Raw genomic sequence first — 25,689 nt, 5'->3', positions numbered from 1 at the left:
CATGTCTTGTTCATGGAAGATCAAAAAGACCAGTTTTCAGGGGTTAAGAGTACTTGGAGATGAGGAGGGGAAGGGTTTGAGTTTTGAAGGGCATTGAATGTCAAACAGGATTTTGCATTGGAGCTGATGGAGACCACTGAATGGGGATGGGGACAGGAGGAGAAGGTCACATGATCAGACCTGTACTTCAGTAAATCTCCTTGGTAGCTGAGTGGAGAATGGACTGGCGCATTGAGAGACTTGTGGGAAGCAGACAGTCTACCTGCCATCTTGCAAATAGTCCAGGCACGAGGTGGTAAAGGTCAGTCTCGGAGTGGTGGAAACATCCAAAGATAAAATGGGCCCTACTTGAGAGATGTTGCAAATTAGCAGGCTTTGGCCACAGCTTGGATTGGGGGGAGGGAGGTATTAGATGGTGAGTAGTTGAGGATGTCACCTAGTTTATGAGCCTGGAGACCTTGGAAGGTGATGGTGTCTTCAATAGTAACAGGAAGCTTTGGAAGGAGAGGGATTTATGGAGGAAGATTAGTTTTGTTTTGTACATGTTGAATTGAAGATGTCTACTGGACATCCAGTTTGAGATGTCTGAAAGTCAGCTCAATGTGTGAGATAGGTCAGCAGAGAGATAAGAGATGGATACCTAGATTTGAGAACTATCAACATAGAGTTGATCATTAGATGCATGGAAGCTAATGAGATCACTAAGTGAAATAGTACTGAAGGAGAATAGAAGGGGCCCAAGACAGAGCCCTAGAGGACTGGACAAAGATCCAGCAAAGTGACTGAGAAGGAACAGTCAAATAGGTAGGAAGAGAACCAGGAGAAGGCAGTGTCTTAAAGAGACTCTCATATGGGAGAGAAGAAGGTGGCAGTGGCAAAAGTGTCAAAAGCCCTTCTCCTTCTTCTGCCACAGGGCAGAAGGAGCCCTGTGGAGGGCTCAAGAATGAACATTGAAAAAGAAAAACCTTAGATTTGGCAATCAGGTCAGAAGAAACTTGAGAGCAGTCTTGGTGGATGAATGAGTTCAGAAGTCATATTGGAGGTGCTTAAGAAGAGAAGACATTGAAAACAATTTTCTCAAGAAGATTGTAAGAAGATTGTTTGACAGTTTGGGGAATCTATTGAAGACAGCCTTCTCAAAGAGTTTTTCCACAAAAGGCAGAAAAGATATAAAGTTAAAGTGGGGATGGAAGGAGAGAGAGAGAGAGAGAGAGAGAGAGAGAGAGAGAGAGAGAGAGAGAGAGAGAGAGAGACGGGGAGAAACAGTCAAGAATGAAACTGAGCCTGCAATCCTGGGTCACTGGGAAGAATTGTTGTTTCAATGGCAAGATGAGGGAAACATAGGCAGAAGAGGAGCCAGTAGACAGAAATGGAAGATAAGTGAAAGTGGGGATGACAGAGGGTGCAATTTGCTGGAAGACACAGGATTGAATGGGGTCGCTTGTGTATCTCAAGGGAGTTGCCTATTCATGTGAGACAAGGCAAGGCCATAGCAGGAGTCAGTGGTAGAAGGCATCCGAGCATACTGAAGAAGAGAGGAGAAATGGAGTTCTCAGAGAAAATACTTACTTTTTTACTGAAATATGATACAAGATTTCAAACTGAGAGAGTGGGTGGTACCTACTTCCCGAAGTTGTTGTGAGAATGCAATTAGACAATTTGTGCAAAGTGCTAAAACTTAAAATGCTGTATGAATGTCAGTTTTTGTTAGAAGTGAATCTATAGTTAAGACTGTAAGGCATAATGATGTAGTTTGGTGAATACATGCCATCAAAATTAATAAATCTTTTCTAGGACCAAGCATTATAATTTTATCACAAAAAGAACATTTGGTTCAAAAATCAGGATTTTCTACATTTGCTTGGTAATTTTTTCCACATCATTAAGATGAGAACTCATCTGTAAAATGGAGAGATTAGACTGATGACAGCTATGATCCCTTCTAGCCCTATGGTCCTGTGGAGAGAAATAAAGCACAAGATGGGCTTTGACAAAGAACTGTACCCAGGGGAAGCTAGGTGGCACAGTAGATAAAGTACCAGGCCTGTAGTCAGGAGGATCTGGGTTCAAATCTGGCCTCAGACACTACTTAGCTGTGTGATCATGGGCAAGTTGTGTAACCCCATTTGTCTGTCCCTTGCTCTTCTGTCTTGGATTGATACTAAGACAAAAAGTAAAGGTTAAAAAAAACAGCTATACTTTCAGACTTCAGGACTAGACAGAGAAAGACACAAGAGGTCAAGTTGGCCTGATTTTTGTCAACAGGTGTTTGACCATCGTGATTTAATTGACCAGTCAATTGGAGTATTAGTTGCAGTGATAATGTTGGTTTGTTTTTTCTCTACATGATACCAAATAGCCAGATTGACTGAATATTTTTATTTCCAATCAGGTGTTTTCATTTGTCATTTGAGCTTGAACGTGGATGTGTGTGTCATTGTTTAAAGTCAAAGGATTAATTTTAAAATATCAGTGTTTCAAAGATCATTACATTATTTGACTAGTTGTTGTTGTTGTTCAGTTATTTTTCAGTCATGTCCAAATCTTCATGACCCCATGGAGTGGTTTGCCATACTTCTCCAGCTCATTTTACAGATGAGGAAACTGAGGCAAACAGGGTGAAGTGACTTGCCCATGGTCACATAGCTAGGAAGTGTCTGAATGGATTCAAACTTGACTCCTTGACTCCAGGCTTGGCTCTCTATCCACTGTACCACCTGGCTGCCCCTCTTATACCTATTATAGTTCATCTTATTAGATTCTGATCAGTGTTTATAGGATCATAGTATCATGTTAGTCTGCCAATATCTTTTTGGACCCTGAGTCTATCTTCCATTGCGAGTTATCCATCCCAGCTTTAAGTCATCCATCTACCAAATGGGAAAACATTCCTTTCTTCTGGTGATTGATAGAAATGTACGCCTGCACTGAGCTAAACAAAGGCTGCTGAGACCTACCCTAGGAGACCTCCTTTCAAGTTGACATACCACCATTGTTACTGAGCATTCTTTGAAATCGAACCAATTGTCCTATTGACTAGCGGACATTTGCAGAGCTTATTGACAAGCATGAGATACTTGACTAAATGTTTCTATGTGAGATGAGATTTGTTCATAAGATGTTTGGGACCACATTAGGTGGACTGTGTCTTCATTTTTAGAAGTGGAGAAGACATCATAGAATTCAGAGTTGTTTTCAGTTTCTTATTAAGTTTTCTTGGGGTATCTTTTCCTTTGTTTGACTGAACGTTTTTCTGCCTATGTTAAGTAGTCCAAACCCTAGGAACAATATAAGCATTAGCTTAAACTGTATTAAGGAACAGATGGGAATGGGAGTCTGGAAGATCATAGGTTTTGGGAAAGAAACAGCCAGATGGACTCACCTCCATCTGAAGAGAGAGTACTCTGGGGGCTCTACAGGAAGAGCTCAGGAAAAGGTTTCCGTATGTGTATTTGGGGCGTGGGAAGACTTTTTCCTAATCATAATATGGGGAAAATTCACATTGGAAATTCTGAGTTTGAAGACTCAGCTCAAATCTGGATTTCATTGCATATATGACCTTGTATATGTCATATCATTGTAGTTAACTCTTAGATCACTTCATGGGTAAAATAAAACACCAGATACAGAAGTTAGTTATTTGACATCAGAAGCATTTAGGTATAGCCAATGGTTTTTTTTTTTTCCTAAATCCACAAGCTGTACAAATGTATTGCAGTTCAAGTTAATTCAGTTTACCTTATTATGATGAGAGTAAGTAACAGAAAAGATAGGTTGCTGCACCCTGAGTTGTAAGGTGAAATCATAAAATCCCAGGAAAAATGTAGTAGGGTTAGGCTGGTGGTAAACTCAGATAGTTTTTCTTTAATCTCCTGTTGGTTGTTTTTCAGCCTTGCACTGTTAGCGCTCTTATCTTCAGTTATTTAGAGATATCATTTTGGGTAAATTCTTTTAGGACAGCCTGAAGCTTGTACAGTCTATATTAATTGGAGAATGAAATTAAAGGCAAATCCAATCTACTTCTGAGCCAAGAAAAGGAAATGCCCCCCAAAAGACAAGTATGCCTCTTTCTTATTCAGGAATTTTCCTTCCACTTTATTGCTAACTTTTTTCCTTCCCTCTTCTTTGCCTTCCTTTTACTGACTTTTCTTTAAGTCTTCTCTGTTTATTTCAGCTGGCATTCTCATCCTATTGGACTTGCTTCATCATGGCCCTCTGCTCTCTCAGGAGCACTGGAAGTGCCGGCACCAGCTGGCATGTTGTTTGCCCAGAGTTCTTTCCCTTTGGCATTGACAAATCCTGTTGTCCATTTATGTTGGGAAAATTATTCAAATTTAGTAACCAGGCTAAAGGTAGAAGACTTCCCATTCCATGGACTGTAAAAATAGTTTGAAAACAAACTGTTTAAAAGAATTCATTTTTGAAAAGTCGTGTGTGTGTGTGTGTGGGGGAAGTAGCTGGGTAGCTCAGTGGTTTGAGAGTCAGGCCTAGAGACAGGAGGTCATAGGTTCAAATCTGGCCTCAGATACTTCCTAGCAGTGTGACCCTGGGCATGTCACTTGACCCCCATTGCCTAGCCCTTACCACTCTTCTGCCTTGGAGCCAATACATAGTATTGACTCCAAGATGGAAGGTAAGGGTTTAATTTTAAATAAATAAAAAAGAAAAGTAATGTGTGTATATTAAAGGATAAATCTATTTTCATATTTATCAACTATTATGCAGTTAGATAAATGTCAATTTTGTGATTGGAAATAAGTGTAGGAACAATGAGGATTGGAAGAATCATCTAGATTCAGAGATCAGTCTTCTGACTTGGGTTCCTGGATACTAGGTATTAGGAGCTAGAATTGCAGAGTAATGAAGGTGGTTAGTGGGAGTATTCCTTTTTATTGCTGAGAAACTTTTTTTTCTCTCTCTCTTTTTAAAATGTATCTATTTATTTAGAATATGTTTCCATGGTGACTTGATTCATGTTCTTTCCCTCCCCTCTTCCCTCCCCACTCCTGGAGCTGACAAGTAATTCCACTGGGTTATACATGTATCATTGTTCAAAACATTTTTCCATGTTATTCATATTTGCAGGAAAGTGATCTTTTAACATCAAAATCCCCAATGAACCATGTGATCGAGCCTATGTTTTTCTTCTGCATTTCTGCTCCCCGAGTTCTTTCTCTGGATGTGGATAACATTTTTTCTCCTAAGTTCCTCTGGATTGTCCTGGATCATTGCATGGCTGCTTGGGCCATAATATATCATTCTCTGCTGGTTCTGTTCCTTTTGCTCTCTATCAGTTCCTGGAGGCCTTTCCAGTGAAGGCTTTTCTCTTAAGAGCAGTGAGACCACCACATTCCAGCACTAACGGCATACTTCCACTTGTACTTCCTTATGGCACCAAAGAAAGTAAAGATGGAAAAAGCCGGATGTATTAATAGAGGTCTAATGCTGGAGGCAATACAATGTTGAGGGCAATGAGGACCAGGCGTCAAGGTGTCTGAATGGAAACAGAATAGCAAAATGTCTGGGAGAGTATTTCAGACCTCTCGATTATTAAAGACCATTTTTGAAGGAGACATCTATAACTTCTGAGCCAAATGCCTGCTTTCTCTCTATGGAAAACTCTTTATGAGAATAATTTATGCCTAGAGCAATGAGAGTACTAGAAAGGAATAGGCAAGGGGTAGCTGGGGGGGCTCAGTGAATAGGGAGCCAGGCCCAGAGCTGGGAAGTCCGGGGTCCAAATCTTCCCTCAGACACTTCCTAGCTGTGTGACCCTGGGCAAGTCACTTAACCCCCACTACCTAGTCCTTATCATTCTTCTACCTTAGAACCAATATGCAGGATTGGTCCTAAGATGGAAGGTAAGGGTTTTAAAAAAAGAAAGGAATAGGCACTTTGAGAATAGACCTCATCTTTACCATTGTGAAATTGAGAGTGTGTGTGTGTGTGTGTGTGTGTGTGTGACATGGATAGATTCTTTCAGCTCAGAATTGGTTAGCACTGAATCAGGCTTCATTGCTTTGAAAAATTAAACAGTTCTTTGAATGACACCAAGCTTTGCTTTGAACAAAGAGGTCACCTTTTGAATAAAATTTTGTTCCCATGGCATACAGCCATAAGCCATCAGATAATGCAATCTCTGGGGAACTGAGATGGAGGATTGGCCAAAGGGCAAATGGCTAAACATGTGGGGAATGACAAGATGGCAGCCCACTCACCATAAATAAGAAATTTCTGGGGACATCCAGGTGGCTCATTGAATTGAGAGCTAGACCCAGAGATGGGAGATCCTGGATTCAAATTTGACCTCAGACACTTTCTACCTCCTGGGCAAGTCACTTAACCCCCATTGCCTAGCTCTTAACACTTCTGCCTTGAAACCAATACACGGTATTGATTCTAAGGTAGAAGGCAAGGGCTTAGAAAAAATGGAGAGGGGGGGGAGATTTCTCAGAAGAACTATAAGAACCTCACATCTATCAGATTGGCTAAAATGACAACAAAGGAAAGTAATAAATGTTGGAGGGGATGTGGCAAAGTTGGGACATTAATGCATTGCTGGTGGAGCTGTGAATGGATCCAACCATTCTGGATGGCAATTTGGAATGATACCCAAAGGGCTTTAAAAGACTGCCTGCCCTTTGATCCAGCCAGACCACCACTGGGTTTGTACACCAAAGAGATCATAAGGAAAAAGACTTGTACAAAAATATTTATATCCACGCTCTTTGTGGTGGCAAAACATTGGAAAATGAGAGAATGTCCTTCAATTGGGGAGTGGCTGAACAAATTGTGGTGTCTGTTGGTGATGGAATACTATTGTGCTCAAAGGAATAATGAACTGGAGGAATTCCGTGTGAACTGGAATGGCAGGAATTGATGCAGAGTGAAAGGAGCAGAACCAGGACATTGTACACAGAGACTGATACACTGTGGTAAAATCGAATGTAATGGACTTCTGTACTAGCAGCAATGCAATGACCCAGGACAATTCTGAAGGAATTATGAGAAAGAACACTATGCTATCCACATCTGGAGAAAAAACTGTGGGAGTAGAAACTCAGAAGAAAAACACCTGCTTGATCACATGGGTTGATGGGGATATGATTGGGAATGTAGATTCTAAATGATCCACCCTAATATAAATACTAATGATATGGAAACAGGTCTTGATCAATAAGACATGTAAAACCCAGTGGAATTGCTCGTTGGCTAGGGGAAGTTGGGAGGAGAGGAGGGAAAGAACATGAATCATGTAGCCATGGGAAAATATTCTTAATTAAAACTTTTCAAATAAAAAAAGAGCTATAAGAGATGTTATAAAAGCTCATCAGAAAAGATGAACTAGTCCCATGATAAGAATTAGATAATAAGAAATAACCAGTAGAGAGCATCATGCTGTCCGGAGAGTATGAGCACACTGAGCACACTGGGAAATTCCCCTTTGACACACATTTGGGAAAACTCAAAGCAAGGGCTGGCTTGGATAAGTGATGATCTGCATTGGATTGGGATTACTCGTATCAATACGGTCAAACATCTGTGGGAAAAGAAGAGTCTAACTTGGATCTGACCAGGCTTCTCCTTTAAGATGCACAAGTTATTGGTAAGACTTGGCTTATATGGGCTCACTAGCTTTGCAGAGTTCTCAGTTCACAGACAGTATTCCTGTCTGCATCTATGTGTTCCATTTTTCATTTTCCATATAAGATGAAGGACAAGAAATGGGGTTTTATGTGAAACTGCAAATCAGTTCCTATAGGTTGTATTTATTCATTCCTTAACTCTTCTGTGATGGTTAAGAAAAAAAAAAAAAACAACTAAGAGAAGGGAGGTGAATAAATGAGGCAGAAGCCAAGCTGTATGACCTTTATTGGTGGGACCAGATTGGTGGGAGATTCTTGTTGAAATAGGAGTTCTACTAGATGGTGCTTCCATCTAGGCTCCATCTAACTTAGATTCTGAGATCTGAGAAAATATTTCAGTTCTTCTGGAAAGAAATGACTCTAGGTCTATGGGCTTCAGATGGTTGTAGTGGAACTTACTTCAGGAGGCACCAATGGCACAGTAACTAGAATGCTGGATTTGGAGTGACCAGAGTTTAAATCTGGGTTTTTAAATTGGTTAGCTGAGTTACCATGGAATGTCACTTAATCCCCATTAACTTCAATTTCCCCATCTATAAAATGGGAATAATAATATCAGTGGTATCTACATCCTAGGGTGTATGTGAGGCCCAAATGCTAAAACATTATGTAGAACCCTATCTAAATGTTGGTTACCATTATCTCCCAAATTCTAGCTTTGACAGTGATGCATATTTAGTGTCTTTTATGTTTAATTTTCTTCTAGGAAACAAGTCACAAGATAGTGGCATAGCAGAAATGGAGGAGCTTCCAGTCCCACACAACATCAAAATTAGTAATATCACCTGTGATTCTTTCAAGATTTCATGGGAAATGGATGCAAAATCAAAGGATCGGATTACACACTATTTCATTGACCTGAACAAGAAAGAGAATAAAAATTCCAACAAATTTAAACACAAGGTAAATAAATGCCAGTGAGAGTCAGACATGCTAAAAGTCAGGCAGAAGCATTTTCTATTATAGAAATCTACATAGTAGATGAACATTAAAATATCACAGGCTTTTTGGAAGAATACTTTATAAGATTGTGGCAGTTGTATCTGGATGGGCCTTAGCTCTCACTGATAGAGGGGAAATCACCATAATGTGTGATTTAAAAACAAACCAAGCAAAGGGCATGTTTTTAGGCTAAAGGAAACCTATTGAGTTGGCATGTCCTTTGACCATACAAGTTGTATGTGAACAGACAGTAGAATGGAGAAAGAGGGTCCAAATCCCAGATCCCTGATAATTATGGTCACCGAGGAGATATTAAATCAACGGGTTCAGCCCTGAGTACCCAGATGTTATTTCAGAAAAGCCTCTTTGTGTTCTGTGGCCAATGTACTCTGTTGAACAGAGATGAGAAAATTCATTTTGCTATCATATTTCCTAAGTTTAAAATGAGTTTTCCACAATAAAATAATCTTCCTTTAAGCCAGAAACAGACTTTCTCTTCATGACATCACTGTTTGGATCATTCAAATTAAGAAGTGTTTTGAGCAGGGTAATGATTTTCTCACCAATTTAAAGATTATTTACAGAGTTGTAAGTTTTAAACTCCGTGTCCTAATGTCTTCATCATCTTTGTAGTCAGTATAGTGGATAGAAGAACCCTGGAGAAGTCAAGACCTGGGTTCGAGTTCTCACTGTGCCATTGGCCTCCTCTAAGGTCCTGTTCTAAAGCTAAACATCCTTCATCACTGGTGTTTCACTATTTCCTTCCCTTGGCCTGCTTCCTCTCCTGCAGCTCATTGTGGGGCCTCTATTCATCTTCAGAATGAAAGTTCTCAATGACTTCTTCATCCTCTCTGGTCTGGGTGGTTTTATGACACTATCTTTCTTGTCTCAGGATGTTCCCACCAAATTGGTGGCCAAAGCCGTCCCGTTACCCATGACCGTGCGTGGACACTGGTTCCTGAGCCCAAGGACCGAGTACACGGTTGCCGTGCAGACAGCCTCAAAGCAGGTGGACGGAGATTATGTTGTGTCCGAGTGGAGTGAAATCATTGAATTCTGCACTGCAGGTAAGAAGGGCCAGGAGTGACCAGAAGAGAAAAGATGCCCTTCCTTGGGCAGGGATGCTGGCCAGGACATAGGGACACTGACTGTCACAGCCTCGCGTGCCCTGGCGACCAGAAGTGCCCACACTAAGAACTTGTATGAAAAATGAGGCTTTTTGCCCAGTTCTTCCTTGGGCTTTTTTGGAACAAAATTTTTTAAATGCTTTGAAAAAACCTGGGTCCCCTGGATCCACCATCGCTGATGTTTCACTACTTCCTTCTCTCTACCTGCATCCTCTCCAGAGCTCGTTGTGGGACCTGGGCTGAATTCCCCTCCTTCGGCCTCAATTCATCTTCAGAATGGGGACGGGAAGTCTCTGGGAGGGATGACTCTCGCCCCAGTGTCTGTGAGTCAGCAAGGGCTCCCCGGTACATTGAGCTGGGCTGAGAGTTGGGAAGATCCAGGCTTAGGTTCACTAGCTCGATGAGCCTGGGGAGGTCAGCCTCAAGCCTCCATGAGCCTCTTCCTCATCTGTAAACTGGGGGGGCTCAGATAAGAGAGTATTTGTGAGGAGCCCAGCCAGCGGGGTATCAGATGCTCCCTGGCCATGTGACCCTGGGTGAATCACTTACCCACCACCTTCCTGTCCTTCAGCCTTGGTGTCCATCCTTGGTATTGATTCTAAGGCGGATGACAAAGGTTTAAAGTGGAGGGCACAGTGCCTGGCACATGGGGCTCAGTAAGGGTCAGCCTCTTTCTGCAGCCTCGCTTCTGGACAACCATCACAGAATAAGATCCTCCGGGATTGGAATGGGAAGACTCCCGGCCATCTCTGACTCTGAAAAGGCACCAGACAGCAGAAGGCCAGCCATTGCCAAGCCAGGGACAAAGCAGCAATCTGCCTAGGCATTACCCATTATGTGCCAAGCCTGGGGCTGGGCACCGGGGATGCCCAGAAGAGAACCCAGCAACCTCTTCTAGGGAGGATTTGACATTGTGAAATCACCCAGGAGCAGTTCAGATTGGGGGACACTAGAAGGGGAAGAGGCTTCATGTGAAGATGGTGCCCAGGCTGTGTCTGCGAGGATGGCATTCCAGGCATGGCAGAAAGCCAGGATAAAGATTTAGAAGAGGGAGATGGAGCATCGTGTGTGAGGAACAAAGGCCAGGTTGGCTGACTGATGGTGATGATGATTCAAAAGCCAGCATCTGTGAAGGAAATAATGTCCTGGGAGGCTGGAAGGATAGGCCAGGTCAGTGTGTGGAGTCCCTAGAAATGAAAGAGGAGTTATCGGAGAGCTCCTGGTTAGAGCATTGGCAGGACAGTCTGGAGGAGGCCAAAATCCAGGCCAGAGATGAGAACTGGAACACTCCCTTGGCAGCTGTTGATGTGGGCCTGAAGGCTGAGGGGAGGCTGGGAGCCTCCCGCCTTGAGAAGACTGCTGGGAGGAAGACAGGCCCAGGATGGACACTGCAGTCATGGTCTGTCCTAATGGTGCAGCTGGCAGGGATCGGAGGCACTGCCAGAATCCATGCCCCTTTGGGACATAAATGCTGCCATAATCTGCACCAACCAAGCTGGCACACGCCAGGCCTGAGGGCCCAGAGAAGCTTCTCCCTGGAAGTGTCTGTGCCTCCCATCCTGCCTCCTCAGCCCAAGCCCACTCTTGTTTGCCCTGAGAAGCCACTAACAAGGTTGTGACTGTGTTAAACATTAGGGAGCTCCTAGAAAGACCCCAAAAGGCATTCCTTTTGCCAGTTTCAGGTTGCCTAGCAACTTCCTCCATCTGAGCCTTGGTGCCACAGAGAGAAAAGCCAGCTTTCTCTCCCACCATGGGCTCTCCCTTGCAGAATTCTGGGCTGCCCTTGTGTAGTGTCTCTTCCAGTCTTGTCTATTCATCCTAAGCCCCCAAAACAATCACTGCCTCCAGTCCAACTAACATTTATTCAACAGCCCCCTCTCATCATATTTCATCTCTGGGCTGTAAATATTAAAAATGATAGATGCTTGTATAAATATATAAATTAGTATTTTAATTAAAGCCATGCTGATAGATAAAATCATTAGACCACGCGCTTGTAAGCATTCAAAACTGCTGCTACCTCCATTACTCTCTCCTGTTTCCTGGAAGCGCCTACTCGCAAAAGAGCCACTCCCTCCTAACCCACGAGATTTAAGCTCTCCCCTGCGTCAAGACGTCGGGAGACGGAAATCAGTTGGACCATGTTGGATCACGGGAAATGTAGTTTTATACATTTCCCAAATTTCACTTTTTACAATTCCCCGTGAGGTCCGGCAAAAAAAAAAGGTTAGTCCTTTTTTCTTCGCTGGACCTGTAAAAATAGACAACTTCTAAATTTTTCAGGAATTTTGGGGATAAAGAAATAGATGAACAAATGGTTAAAATTAGATGCATTGACAAAAAACCAATTTGGGGGGGCTGTCCCCCACTGGCATAACAGTGTACAATTAAAACAATACATACAACTCAATTTCAACTCCCCATAGTTCAATCAACTGCACCCCAAAGTTCAATGTTTGGTCTTCATGGTACAGTGAAGGCTTTTCAGACATCTTCATGGTGTCTTCACCAAAACAAGTTAGTCATCTGGATTCTGGGGAGATGGCAAGATCCTTATCCTGAAATTATTCTCAAAAGAATTTAAACCTTACATTATAGATTACAAAACATACATTTTCTTCTAAGATTTTATATAATTCCCCGTGAAATTACTCCTAAAAGAGTTAAATAAATATACATATATTTTTACATTATCGAATTTTAAAAAACTTAACAGATATCCCCGTGAGGTAATTCTTAAACACACCTTTTTTCTAAAAAAGGGTATCTCAGGTCAGGTAAGGATGAGTGGCTGAGCCCTGGGGGTTATATGAATTCAATTGGCAAAATAAAAAGAATAAAATTCAAGAAAAAAGAAGAAAAATTAACTTGTGAATGTGCAATGTGCAAAAATCTGGGGAAAATAAACTTAGACCTTTGAATGAAGGTCTAATTAAAGTGAATTCAACAGTGTGCAATTACCCATCCAGGGCCAGGACTTAAGGAAAATGTCTCTCTCTGATCTGACTTATCATCAGTTTTTTTAGGGAAGTGAGCCAAATAATTAACCAATCTTAGGTGCTTTCTAGGAATCTAAGTCGAGGGGACCCACGTCCTCTAAAGTTTTAGAAAAGACTGGGACTCCAGGACTCAAACCCAATTTCCAAGCTCTAAAGTATTGGCATAGAACTGCTATTTTTGCAGATCTTAGTCAGTCAAGTCTCTGACCATGTGCTTTCTTTAGCACTATTAATGGCTTTCATATCCCCTTCTGGAATCAGAGAGGCATTTAAATCACAGTCCTATAGGCTCAGGTATTGCTGTAGAATCAGAAAAAGGATAAATAATGATTATATATGTACTTCCAGTACAAGATGAGAAAAGGGGAAAATCAATTTCTCATTAGAAAAATGTTTCAAAAATCAAAAAAAAAAAAAAATATATATATATAGCTTAGAACTAGAAGGGTTATGTTACCCCAAAATGAGACTTTCTGTGAGAGAAAGTGGGTTTTACAAAATAGCAGATTCACAATGCACATTCAAATAGAGTACCATTATTTCCAATAGCACATTTCAAACAATGATGTTTAAAATTATATGCTTGTTGCAACTTTTAACCCTTGGCAAATGCTGTTATTGCTTCCATAGAAAAGAATATACAGGAGCTCCTTGACTCTCTGTATTTAAAAAATCCTGGATAGGAATGCTTCTACCCATTTAAGGCAATTTCTTAAGGATTTAAAGTAAAAGTTAAAAAGATCTCTTGTAAAATTACAAGGTAATATTTAAAGCATGGAAACTTTCAAGGTTCTTTGCAATTACCAAGACAGAATAAATTTTTAAAAGACATGTGCTCTATAAGATGTTCATAGGTGGTACATATAACCGCATTGTTTTTGATACAGTAAGCTTTAAGTAAATTAGGAAATATAATAACATCATAAGCAGAAACTTCATTAGCGTAAAATGATTCAGTGCAACAGGAAAATCAACGAAATAAGCAAGATTAATTTACAAAACTAATTAGCAATATACAGTAAGATACAGTCTTTTAAAACAGAAATAAAGCTCATTCAGTTCCGAGGTTTTTAAAAGTTCACCCTTGATTTCAATTTAAGGTTCTTTTGATTGAGTTCTGCTGAGTTTAAGGGTTTTTTTTTCTTCTAAAAGTTCAAAGTTCTGAGCAGTTATGGGGGTGAATATTTCTCCCCTAAGTTCAGTTTTTAATCACAAGCAAGTCTGAATAGGCCATTCGGCCCCATTAAGGGTAAGCTAGTTGCTAGGTCCAGACCCTATTGTCCACGTGGGCTCAGGGTTAGTGGAGAAAAGCTCAGGAAAATACCCACGTGTAGAGTCTGTGTGGGTGTTGCCTAATTAGGTCTTTAGAGAAAACACGTGGAAGGCTAGAATGCAGGCCATTACCAAACCAAGAGAGGGGGTAGCGGGGACAATACCAAATCCTAAGGAGCAGTGGTGGAGGTCTGTGAAGATCTCAGCAAAAGCGGCAGGTCATCGCTGTTGGGGCTCGGGGTTCTAGGCTGGAAGCGGTCAGGATCAGCAGCATCAGCAGCATCAGCGGCAGGAATGGAGATCAGTGGCAGAGACAGTCTGGCTGGGCTCCGGGATTTTAGTTTAAAGCCAAAAGCCCGAATCAGCTGGCCTGACCTCCCTCCCAAGGTGGCTTGGGCTGGACTGGCCGGCTGAGTCCCACTGGAGGCAAAAACGTGCTCTTGCTATTAGCAAAAGCATGGCAAGGAAAGTCACTTTCCTTTTTTAAAAAAGTGCTCAAAAGAGCTGAGCCAGATGGCCAAAAAGCAGACATGGCTATAGTTAGGCTATCTGGAAGATTTAGAGTTCAAATTTCGACCTTCTGGTTTGCCAAATTGTAAATATTAAAAATGATAGATGCTTGTATAAATATATAAATTAGTATTTTAATTAAAGCCATGCTGATAGATAAAATCATTAGACCACGCGCTTGTAAGCATTCAAAACTGCCGCCACCTCCATTACTCTCTCCTGTTTCCTGGAAGCGCCTACTTGCAAAAGAGCCCACTCCCTCCTAACCCACGAGATTTAAGCTCTCCCCTGCGTCAAGACGTCGGGAGACGGAAATCAGTTGGACCATGTTGGATCACGGGAAATGTAGTTTTATACATTTCCCAAATTTCACTTTTTACAGGGCCAAATTTTTACAGATGCAATTTTTTTCTCTTACTGACTTGACCTTAAGAAGAAAGCTAGAATTGTTGCTGGAAGGAACCACAAGAAATGAGTTTTAGGCAAGTTTAGGAGGAGATTTAATGCACAGTAGACTGTGTATAATAAGGAGAAGATATATTTTACTTTGCTTTTCCTATCTTTAAGCATCTTATTTAAGATCATTTTATTCCCAACAAAAAACTGCATCTTTGTTCCCAAAGTTTCAGGCTCGTTAGCTTGAAATATTGAACCTCTAAGTCTTATGTGATTATATTGCCTCTATCTCAGTGTGCCAAGTTTACTAAGGATTCAGGTTGGACAAGGTTGTAAAATCAAATCAGTTAATCAACTTACTTAGTGAAATGAAAATTTTTAAATAGAAAAGGCTCTAAGTCAAAATAATCAAAGAGGATATTTGTAGATAGATAGATAGACAGACAGACAGATAGATGGATAGAGATAGATAGATAGATAGATAGATAGATAGACGGATAGACAGACAGATAGATAGATAGATAGATAGATAGATAGATAGATAGATAGATAGATAGATAGATATAGAAAGATAGATAAGTAGATAGATAAATAGATAGAGAGAGATATACATACATGCATGCATAAACAGATAGATTCTCTTACAATACTGCTTGAAGATGCAGTGGGCTTAGTTAATCTTCAAAGCTCCCCAGAACCTGTTTTGTTGGGCAGACTTCCCAAATGCTAGGTCACAGGGTATATTTCAAGGAATAGAACTAAAATGCTTTCAACTTTGGTTTATTTTTGTCACTTCTATAAGGAGATGATTAATCCTGGAAATGAGTAATATAACCATCTTCAAATAGAATTATTTATTTTAAAGTCATTATTTATGTATTCACACAATGATAACTTAGTGTTTTATCTCTGATGAAATCACAAGGCAAAATAGCTTTTGAACTCTTGTGAAGGATTTTGTTCATTGACCATTTATTAATTAACTGCTGGGTGACATGTGCAAGGTGTGAGTTTAAAGAATTTCTTATCCTTGAGTGTCATTGATCACCCACCCATAGCATATTAGAGGAAGTAATGATGGGCCATTTACTCAGAGGCTGGGAAAGTAGCATCAAAACATCTTCCTGTGGAGCTGTGCAAATCTGAGCTGCTTAAAAGCATCAAGCTAGATGGTTCCACCTCAGAACACTTTAAAAAGTCATCCAAATTCCAACATATCAGGCTTAACCCTGACAGTGACATGACCTGGGCACAAGAGTTTCATCTCATCCTTCCTACCACATCTTATTCTTCTAATCCCTTTGAACCCCTGAACATCGTCAGGCAGGTCCTGACATTAAGGGACTCGCCCAGGGTCATGCAAAGATGAAATCAAATTTTCCTCAGCTTATTAACATCTAAGTCGTGGGGCGTAATCTTAATAACAATGTCTTCTCTTTTGCAGATTATTCAAAAGTTCACTTAACACAACTCTTGGAAAAGGCTGAAGTGATCGCAGGACGTATGCTTAAATTCACTGTTTTTTATCGTAATCAGCACAAAGACTACTTTGACTACATCCGGTAAGAACTCAAAAATAGCCCTTCAAGATGTCAGCCAATTTAGCATTTATATCATTCGTGCCCCAGCAGAAAGCGTTGCACAGAAAATGCTCTTTTTATTTGAAATTCCAAAAGGAAAAAGGCTAAAACAAAACCATTTACTCGAAATTTCCATTCAACAACTAGTTTGCAAAATAAAAGTAAAGTTGAATTTGAGCGAGCGTTAAATACACGAAGCTATATTTGGAATTTTAAGCTACAGTCACCGAAGAGTCTTTTCCACTCTGTGTTTTCCCATCCCTACTTCTCTTTGGACTCGGCCTCGGTAAGCGTGGATGCCCTCACGGCAGTGGGAGGCTGGCCGCCATCCCGGGAGCCCCTCTGTCTGAGGAGAGGATCGATGATCGGTTCTAGATTCTAGATAGTTATGTCGGCTCTGTAGTGTTTATCATAATTTTCCCCTTCCCCCCCCCCCCATGTTAGCCTCTACTAAACATGTGCCATTCCGCCCCTTTGAGGTAGGAGAGAAAATCAGAGCAGTCCCAGCTGGGCCCAGCGATGGCCAATCTTGTCCCCATGCTCGTGGGGCCGCTTTGGAACCCTCCACATCATTGTGTGTCTAGACGCGGAGGTCATCCCAGGGACACCATAAGCAGAGCAGCTGAAAGTTCTGTCCTCACGGCACTTTCTAACGCTCTGGGGATGCTGCCCAGGACTCGGGCGTGTGTTTTCAAGGGAGACCAACCTCAGAAGACGAGGAAGGGTCTTGGCCAGCAGCTGTCCGAGCCGTAGTCTTGTCCAGTGGCCCCGAGGGTCTTTGTGTGGAGAGCATCCCCCTTCATAGCCCAATCTGGGCTCTGCTGGGAGGGGCTTCTGTTGTGGTAGGGGGACAAGGCCCACCCATCACCAAGCAGACAGCAGCATTAACAGTGGGAGCTGCTGGGGGTCAGTCAGACCCTGAGGGATCGGGAATCCCAGATGGCATTGATCGGGGCCATGGCATGAGAAGGGCAGAGGAGAGAGGTCAGGGCAGCCGGCTTGGTGCCAGCATTAGGGCTCAGCAGAATTGGGGGCGCACTGATGGGCAGATAACACCTGGGCTGGGGCCCCATGTTCAGCCGCTGAAGCCCCCAGACAATGTCACTGGCCAGTGCCGGGCCAGATCCATTGAATGTGGAGCCTGGAGGGTGACGGAGGGGCCCGGAGTTCCTGCTGTCTGCAGGCTCCTGAGGGAGCTCCTCTGGGCAGCAAGTACCATCTGGGCTCCTCGGGAAGCAATGCCCACCCAGAAATCCCAGTGGCAGCCACCAGAGGTCAGTGCTGCTCTGTGCCACGGTGCCAGGCTCCCCCCAGCCCTTTTTACTGGCAGAAAACTCTGGGGGTCAGGGATTTGCCCAGAGGATTGTTGAGGCTGGGCACCCCATGAGCCTCTGCTGCCTCCTTGGGCCCTGACAGAGTAGCCCACCCCGAGATGGCCTGCAGGCTCCTCCTCCCACTGTCAAACCCCAGGCCAGCCTCATTTGAGCTGTTTGACTTTACGCTGAAATCTGTGACTTCCCCCCAGAGAACCCTGGGGGGGGGGGGCAGGCCGCCAGCGTTTGTGCCCCTCTTAATGGCTCCTTGTCAGACTCTGAAGACAGCAGCCTTTTTAGGCCAAAAAGCCCAATGGTTTGGGGTAAGGAATCGAAAGCCAAGGCCGGAGCTCCCCGAGAGCAGGTCCGGCCACCCATCTCTTTGTGTCTTGGGGATAATCAAGGCAGAAGGGAAGGAAGGCCTCCCCCGGGGTCTGCAGAGCAAGGTCAGGGGCAGCCAGGTGGCTCAGTGGCTAGAGCCAGGTCTAGAGAAGGGGGTCCTGGGTTCAAATGGGTCCTCAGACATGCCCCAGCTGGGTGACTTGGCACTTGGACCCCATTGCCCAGGCCCCGCCCTGCTGCCTTGGGTCCCCCGAGTCTGAGGTGAAGGCAAGGAGGGCCTCGCGGGCCTCTCCAGCAGATGCAGGTGGCAGGCCCTGGAGGAGGCCCTTGAGCTCAGCGCTCTGACCTCAGAGTTCCCGGGGAAAGCTGTAAAGCGAATGTGAGGGAGCAGAGCCAACAGCCCCCTCAGCTTCTCCAGAGGGCTCCTTTGTCCGGAGGTCCAGACTGTCCTCCCAGCCCGGCCGCCCCTCCACGGCCCTCCATGCGGGCAGCAGCCCCAGGAGGAACAGCCAGGCTGGCAGCAGCGAGGCTCCGACCCCAAGCATGGAGGGAAACTCAAGAGTTCTTGACCCCAAAGGAGGCCCTTGTTCTTGGGTGGGTGCCGAGCATTCTGGGAAACCCACCTCGTCCTCTTCCTGCCCCCCAAAATTGTCTCCACGTGGCTCCCGCCAGGCCTTGGGCAGAGCCACTGGGAAGGGCCCCTACCCTGAGCTGGCTCACGGCCAACAAAGACGCCCCAGAGTGAGGCTGCAGGTGCTCTAGAGCTGCCTGGCCTGGCCAGTGGTGGGAAATACGGGGGGCCTTTTTAGTGAGATAAGGGGCGCCGCCGGGAATGCCTGTGGGAAGCCCAAAGTAAAGCCATCGCGGCAAACCTGCCATGACATTCTACAAACGCAGACTTTGGCCTGGTTTTACTCGCTTTATTTGTTGTCGGGAGGGAGCCTCGCTTGGCCAGAACGCTGCTGCGAGGCGCCCCTTTTCCAGGGCTCCGAGTCAAATCAAATGCTTGGAAGGGAGCCGCCACCCAACACGGGGGGGGGTTGTAGGGAGCCCCGGGGTCCTGGATGGAGGCTGGCCCGTGCCGGGCCCAAAGCTCAGCTCGGCCATTGCTGCTCCCTAGGGTAGACCCCTAGGAGGGAGGTGTGACCCCCCAGAGAGGGATGTGAACCCCCCCTCCCCAAGGACAAAGCTCGTGTCTCAGTGAGGGAAGAAAGCCCAGCACATGCCGGAGCTCCCAGAACCAGGATGCTAGAACCCAGGGCCCAAGTCTGAGCACCTGGGGAGGGGGTGAAGGCAGCCGGCCTGGCCTCGGGGAGGCGCGTTCAAATCCACCTCACACACGTGTGAGTCGTGCAGCAGAGCCTCCGCGGGGGCTCCTGTGAGCACTTCACACGGCCCCAAGGCTCAGGGATGCTCCGGCCGAGGTTCTCCCCCAGCTTTGGGGTATGGCAGGAAATTGGACAGACCCGATCCAAGGGAAAGAGCCGGCCACGGGCCATGGCGATCCCAGTCCCTTGGAGGAGATGCGGCTGCCTTTTTATAACTCTGCCTTTCTAGCTTAGTCGCTCAAGACAGAAGGGCCCCAGGGAGGCTGGGGGGGTGAGTGACTTGCCCAGGGCCCCACAGCCAGGACATAGCAGAGGCCAGACTTGAACCCAGGATCTCCCGACTCCGGGCCTGGCTCTCTGCCCCAGACCTAGGACGGCCTGAGAAGTCGGGTTTTGCTCATTAGCTAAGAGGCACGAAGGGCTCCCTCTCGGGCCCTTTCCTGGACAAGATCCCTCCATTCTGCTCTCCTCTCCGTGCACGGCCCCCGGGTGCCACAGCGACAGCCAGACGGGTGTCCGGCAGAGCCGCTCTGGGGCGGCCTGTGGGCACGGCGTGGCCCTCCGGGCCCCTGGGCGCTGGGGGCCGTCGGGGGTCCCGCACTAACCAGCCCCTCGTCCTTGCCTTGCAGGGAGCAGCACGGGGGCGCCATGCAGCCGTCGGTCAAGGACAACAGCGGCAGCCACGGCTCCCCCATCAGCGGGAAGCTCGAGGGCATCTTCTTCAGCTGCAGCACCGAGTTCAACACGGGCAAACCGCCGCAGGACTCCCCCTACGGCAGGTACCGCTTCGAGGTGGCGGCCGAGAGACTCTTTAACCCCGACACCAACCTGTACTTCGGGGACTTCTACTGCATGTACACGGCCTACCACTACGTGATCCTGGTGCTGGCGCCCGCGGGCTCGCCGGGCGACGAGTTCTGCAAGCAGCGGCTGCCGCAGCTCGACTCCCGGGAGAACAAGTTCCTGACGTGCACCGAGGAGGGCGGCGCGCTGGTCTACCACCACGCCCAGGACGTCATCCTCGAGGTGATCTACACCGACCCCGTGGCGCTGTCGCTGGGCAGCGTGGCCGAGATCACCGGCCACCAGCTCATGAGCCTGTCCACGGCCAACGCCAAGAAGGATCCCAGCTGCAAGACGTGCAACATCAGCGTGGGCCGCTAGGGCCGCCCGGCTCCCCGGCCCCCGCCCCCGCCCCGCCGTCCCACGAGCGCCCCCTCCCCGCCGCCCACCGTAGAAGAGCCGAGCTTCCTGGGGGCACCCGCTCTTGCCTAGATGCTGCGAGGGCCCTCCGCATCCTTTTTGCTGAACGTAACCAAGTGAATCTCTAGGCAGCTTAGCGCAATACACAGTAATGGCTTTCGGTGTTGTCACATATGCATTCCTTTAATCTACTGAACCAGCCGGACGAGTCCAGCAGCATGAGAGCTTGTCACTGCAGCATGACTTGAGAATCCTGAAGCCTAGATTGTCAGCACTTCCACCGCGTTGTTCCAGTGTTATTTATGTTATTTATATTAGCTAACAGGAAACAACTGCTGTGTTTCAACATAATAAATATAATAGAAAAATATTTTATTTGTGCTGTTATAAAATATTTACAGTCATACAGAATATAGAGGTTGCATTTTCGTAGCAGCCGTACACACGGCATGACGGCGTCCCCCATCAAAGCCGCGGCCCGGGAGTCCCGCCTGCGGCGCTGCCCGTTAGCGGCCCATGGTTGGGCAGCGGCTCTCACGAAGGGGGCGGCTCCTACAGGGTATCACAGCACACAAGCAGCGGGACGGGAGTCCGCCTGGGAAGGGGTCCCGACTCTGGAAAGGGGAACGTCTGCCAAATCATGCTTCGACGCTGCCCACGCCAGAAATGCGGAGGAGACGCTGCCCCCCTACGGACTCGGACCAGAACAGAAAGGCCTGGCGAGGGCGGCCCGGCCCGCTCCGTCAGCTCGAAGCCTCTCACGGGGTCAGGCCAGACGGCAGACAGGCCCAAAGCCCAGAGAAAGTGACCGCAGCTCGGGAGGGAATGCTTAGGTCTTTGCGAGTTAGAGCATTTAGAACAGCGGCATTTAAGCAGGATGAAAAAGGCCTATTTCCAATGGAAAAATAGTCCTGTAATCCGAGAGTAAGGGAGCAAAAGCTTGGTGAGCGTGGCCGGCCATTCAGTTCTAGGCTACAGACATTTAGCTATCCAAAATACCTAATTTCAAATGTTAACGCAATATTTTTATTTGAATATAAACATCTGGCAGTTAGAGACAATACTCGGGACTTGACAAAGTGCATGCCGTCAGGATGAGCTTTGGTCATTGGAAACACAAGATTAAATCATAGGCAGAAGTAAGGTGCTCCTCTGAGTAGAGAAATGAAAATCCGCCGTCACCTAGTCTAAAGTCGGTTATTTCAAGGTACTGCAGACCAAATGTCTGCGGGGGGTTTGCTTAGCTAGAAAACATCCCTATTAGAAGCTTCGTGTTCACTATTTTGCTACCAATTCTATTCCTTTCTATTGAAAAAGCAGAATTTCTCCTGGTTTGTTTTTTTGAACTTCGCTTACGCACTCTCCCTTCTTACGCCATCCGCACGAGCCTGTCTTTAGACCGGAACTGGATTCATTTCCCCCAGAAGTGACCACCTGACCACGGACTCGTAGACCAGCCAAAGTGGGCATCCGCCTTAAACACTGCGTCGGCCGGCCCCCATCGCCGCTGGCCATGGCTCTCCCACCTCTCGGATCCCGGGCCCGTCCTTCGGCTCTCCCATGGCGGAGGGACGCCTCGGCCATCCTTTCTCCTCCACAAGTGAATCCTGCCGCTTAAAGTGCTTCTGAACGTGTTCAAATGACCCAAGAGGAAGGATGGGCCGAGAAGTTTCCCCCGCTGGGAGAGTTCCATCAGGAGCTTTTCTTGCACCTCAGATCGTCTTCGACACGTCTTGCTTACTGATGAGAACCTCGAGTAGCCTCAGCTTGGCCTTTATGTGCTTGTACTCGTAGTACTGGTCCGCCATGGGGATTCGATCCTCCTTCTGCGGGCTCCTGGGGGGAGAGAGGAGGACAACCGGTCAGTTCACAAAGGGCAGCTTGGAGGACCCGCCGCCTTCAAAGGCCGCGCCTGCCTCCTTGCCTCCTTGGAGCGGACTGACTGGGGTTTCCTCGTGTGTTGGGTTGTGTGGAATAGGAGGGGACAGACAGGTGGACACACAACGGGCAGATCCAGGGCAGCCCCTTCCCCTCCGTCTGGGCAAACGGGCCCTGCAGGCCCTCCCCAGGGCTCTTCTCTCCCGCTAGAATTCTGGGCTTCCTGTACAAAAGGGCTCGTGCTGGAGCGTTGGCCGGCAGAGCTGCCCGCCTCGGGCCGTCCTGCTGCCACGGCTCCCTCCGGCCGGGCCCGCTAAGGAGAAGCACCAGGTGGAGAGCCCCTTCCGGGCCCTGCTCCAAGGATTGGGCTTCGGCTTCCATTCCGCCGCAGAGCGGCACACCCAGTGGGGTCGGGAAATGGGTTCAAATTTCCAACAACTGTGGCCAGTCCCAGAAGAAGAATTCTAGCGCGGCCAAAGATGGTCAGTTGTTTGTACAACATTCAACCCCAACCAGTCACGGCCGCCCGAGGGCAGAATCTGGGGGAAAAGCCACCGGGAAGGGCTTTCCTGGCTCTCCGGCCCACGTGGCCCAGCTGGGGAGCCTGAAATCAGAAGGAAGGCCTGGAACAGCACAGCCATGGCGGGCCAGGAAAAACTAGGTGCTGAAGTGCTTCCGTCTGTCCAGCCGAATTCTGAGTGCCCAGCGCTGAGCTGCTGACCAGGCCAGCATTTAGTAAGCGCCTGCTGTGTGCGAGGCAGTGAGGACACGGACAGAAATGAGACGCCCCTCCGTCCTGGAGGCCCTCGTGTTCTGTCCAGCGAGACCCCATGCCTGTGTGTGCCTGTGTGTGCCTGTGGATGTACATGGATGTGCCTGTGTGGGTGTACATGGCCATGCCCGTGTGTGCCTTGCATGTGCCTGCGCAGACTAAGCCTCCCAGGAAGTGACTGGTCTTTGTATTCTCATGACTGGGTGGGGGAGGGGGCAGCCTGGGGGTGACTCTGCTGGACAGCGACAGGTGCTGAAATGGGAGCTGCAGAGGGCGGCCTCCTCCTCTGGCCCCTCTCCCAGGTTCTCTTTGGTCCTGGCTCCGACCCTGTTTGACCAGCCGGCCTGCCACGTGCTGAGGCCCCCTGAGTCGGCCTGGTGCCCCCTTTGGACGGCTCCAGCCTGGGATGTTTTAGACTGCTGGCCCTGCTCTGGAGTTACTCTGGGGCGGGATCTGAACCCAGGATTCCCCCAGGCCGGGCTCCCCTCCACTGAGCCCTGAGCTTCTCCCTTGTAGTATTGTCCGGCAGATTAAACCAGGAGACAAACAGCTGCGATGGGTATCTGGGAAGGGCTCGCACACAGAGCCTGGGGGGCTGCCCAGCCCGGAGGGAACAAGCAGGCTCTTCCCTAGTGGGCTGCGGAGAGGCAGAGGAGCGGCCAAGGGAGGGTGTCATCCTGTGGGGAGAAGATGGGCTCGGCAGGGCCGGAGCCGCAGGATGAAAACTGTCCTAGATCTGGACTGGGGGGGGGGGGAGGGCGGGCTCCAGATCCGTTCCTCCCCCCACCCCCACCGTGAGAGACCAGCCTCTAAGCAAAGCCTCGGTCTGCCCCTCTGTAAAATGGGCGGATGAAACAGCGCTAGACAGTGAGGGCTAATCCGGGGAACCGTCCCTGCCAGCCCCTCCTGGCCGCCCGCACTGGCTCTTACCGTCCAGTTTGCTTAAAAAACTGCTCTTCGAACTCTCTCAGCGCCTTCCGAAGCCTCTTCTTGTCCGCCCTGGTTTCTCGAAGATGGTCCAGCAAAACCGGCCTGTAACGGGAAGCAAAAGGGCAGAATGACGCAACGGCTCTGCCTGGAAATGGCAGACGCGTGAGGGGACGCCAGCGGAGGGACGCAGGAGGGTCGGTACAGAGGGGGCGCCGCGTGGGCAGACGGAAGAGAAGCTGCCTCCCCGCCTCCCTCGTCCTTTCCTGGCCAAAGAGGCACAAACACCGCGAGAAAAGCGGCGGAGGCAGCAAAGCGGAGAGGCCAGAGCCGGCCTTCGCTTCCGACCCTTCCGCTGACCATTAGATGGGCCATTGCGGAGAACGCTGCCCCCACGCAGTTCATGAAAAAAGCCCCAGGCTCAGCGCGCAAACCCCTGAAGCGAACCTCCTTATCTCCTCATTCTCCTGAGTCAGGCGGCCCAAGACCTCCCCGCAGGGCCGGCTTCCTGGCCATGAGCCCCTCGAACGCTGGTCCCAGTGCCCCCCCCCCGCCCCCTCGCAGCGTTCAAGGCCAAAGAAGCTGCCAGACACAGAGGGCGCTGCGGGAAGCCCCAACTGGCCCGGCACACACACAAGGGCAGACCGCTGGGGCGGGAAGCAACATTCTCTCCAGATTGGGGTTTCTGAGCCATAAAAGGCACCTGACGGAGGCCAGGCTGATCCTAGATGGCCCCCCCAGAGTCCTGCCCCCCCCCCCGCCTAAGAAGGCATCAGAGGGGGCTGCACAGGGGGACTCCCGTCCCCACCGCTCCGGGGAACCCCCCCCCTTTGGGCAGGAGGCAGCTGGGGGAGATGCTCTCCAGATCCTGTGAAATCTGCACCTCCCCTGGGTCCGGCAGCCCCAAGGGCAACTCTGCCCCGCCAGCAGACCCACTCGGACAGGGAGAGGACCAGGAGAGAGGATGACGCTGGGGTCCCCACTGGGCACTCGGGGTGGATTTGGGTCCATTCAAGCCCATGAGAGGGCACCGCGGCCACCAGAGAAAATCAACAGAGCCACCCCCACCCCCTTGGGGATAACCACCCACGCACAGCGTGGCCAAGGCAGGAAGGCTCCGGATGCCCCAGACCAAGAGCCATCCCGCCCGGCAGCACTCACATGGTGGCCTCGTGCAGGTTCGACATGGAAAGGGCCGGATGTCTGGCCTCCTTCTTGGCATCCAGAGGCAGGGCTGCAGCCGGCTCAGTCTCGCTGGGGAAGGGAAGGGCTTCACCCATGGGCAAGCGGGAGGCTGGGTCTGACAAAGAAGGCTGGTGGCTGCCCTGGGGACAGTCTTCATCTGAATCTTCTTCTTCCTGCTTGTTACATGGAAAAGGGAGGAAGGAAGGAAGGAAGGAAGGAAGGGAGGGAGGGAGGGAGGGAGGGAGGAAGGAAGGAAGGAAGGAAGGAAG

General features: G+C 47.8%; 2 protein-coding genes across 2 annotated transcripts in view; one reads left to right on the top strand and one right to left on the bottom strand.

Moving 5' to 3' along the window:
* The first annotated feature begins 8,359 nt into the window (after positions 1 to 8,359).
* PHYHIPL (phytanoyl-CoA 2-hydroxylase interacting protein like) lies at positions 8,360 to 21,028 on the top strand. The gene is made up of 4 exons (XM_044659219.1): positions 8,360 to 8,549; positions 9,481 to 9,655; positions 16,337 to 16,454; positions 20,085 to 21,028. The coding sequence occupies exons 1-4, from the start codon at positions 8,385 to 8,387 to the stop codon at positions 20,617 to 20,619; spliced, it is 993 nt and encodes a 330-aa protein (XP_044515154.1). The 5' UTR covers positions 8,360 to 8,384; the 3' UTR covers positions 20,620 to 21,028.
* The window catches only part of FAM13C (family with sequence similarity 13 member C), an 82,397-nt gene continuing 77,721 nt past the window's right edge, over positions 21,014 to 25,689 (bottom strand). Inside the window, exons 10-12 of the mRNA XM_044659217.1 lie at positions 25,397 to 25,593; positions 24,239 to 24,340; positions 21,014 to 22,494 (exon numbers count right to left, since the gene is read on the bottom strand). Of these exons, the coding sequence (XP_044515152.1) occupies positions 22,371 to 22,494; positions 24,239 to 24,340; positions 25,397 to 25,593 (423 nt within the window). The 3' untranslated portion in view covers positions 21,014 to 22,370. The remainder of the gene's footprint in view (positions 22,495 to 24,238; positions 24,341 to 25,396; positions 25,594 to 25,689) is intronic.

This window comes from Gracilinanus agilis, chromosome 2 (genome assembly GCF_016433145.1).
Source record: "Gracilinanus agilis isolate LMUSP501 chromosome 2, AgileGrace, whole genome shotgun sequence".
Lineage (NCBI taxonomy): Eukaryota > Metazoa > Chordata > Mammalia > Didelphimorphia > Didelphidae > Gracilinanus > Gracilinanus agilis.
This window is presented reverse-complemented; position numbering and strand designations above follow the sequence as displayed.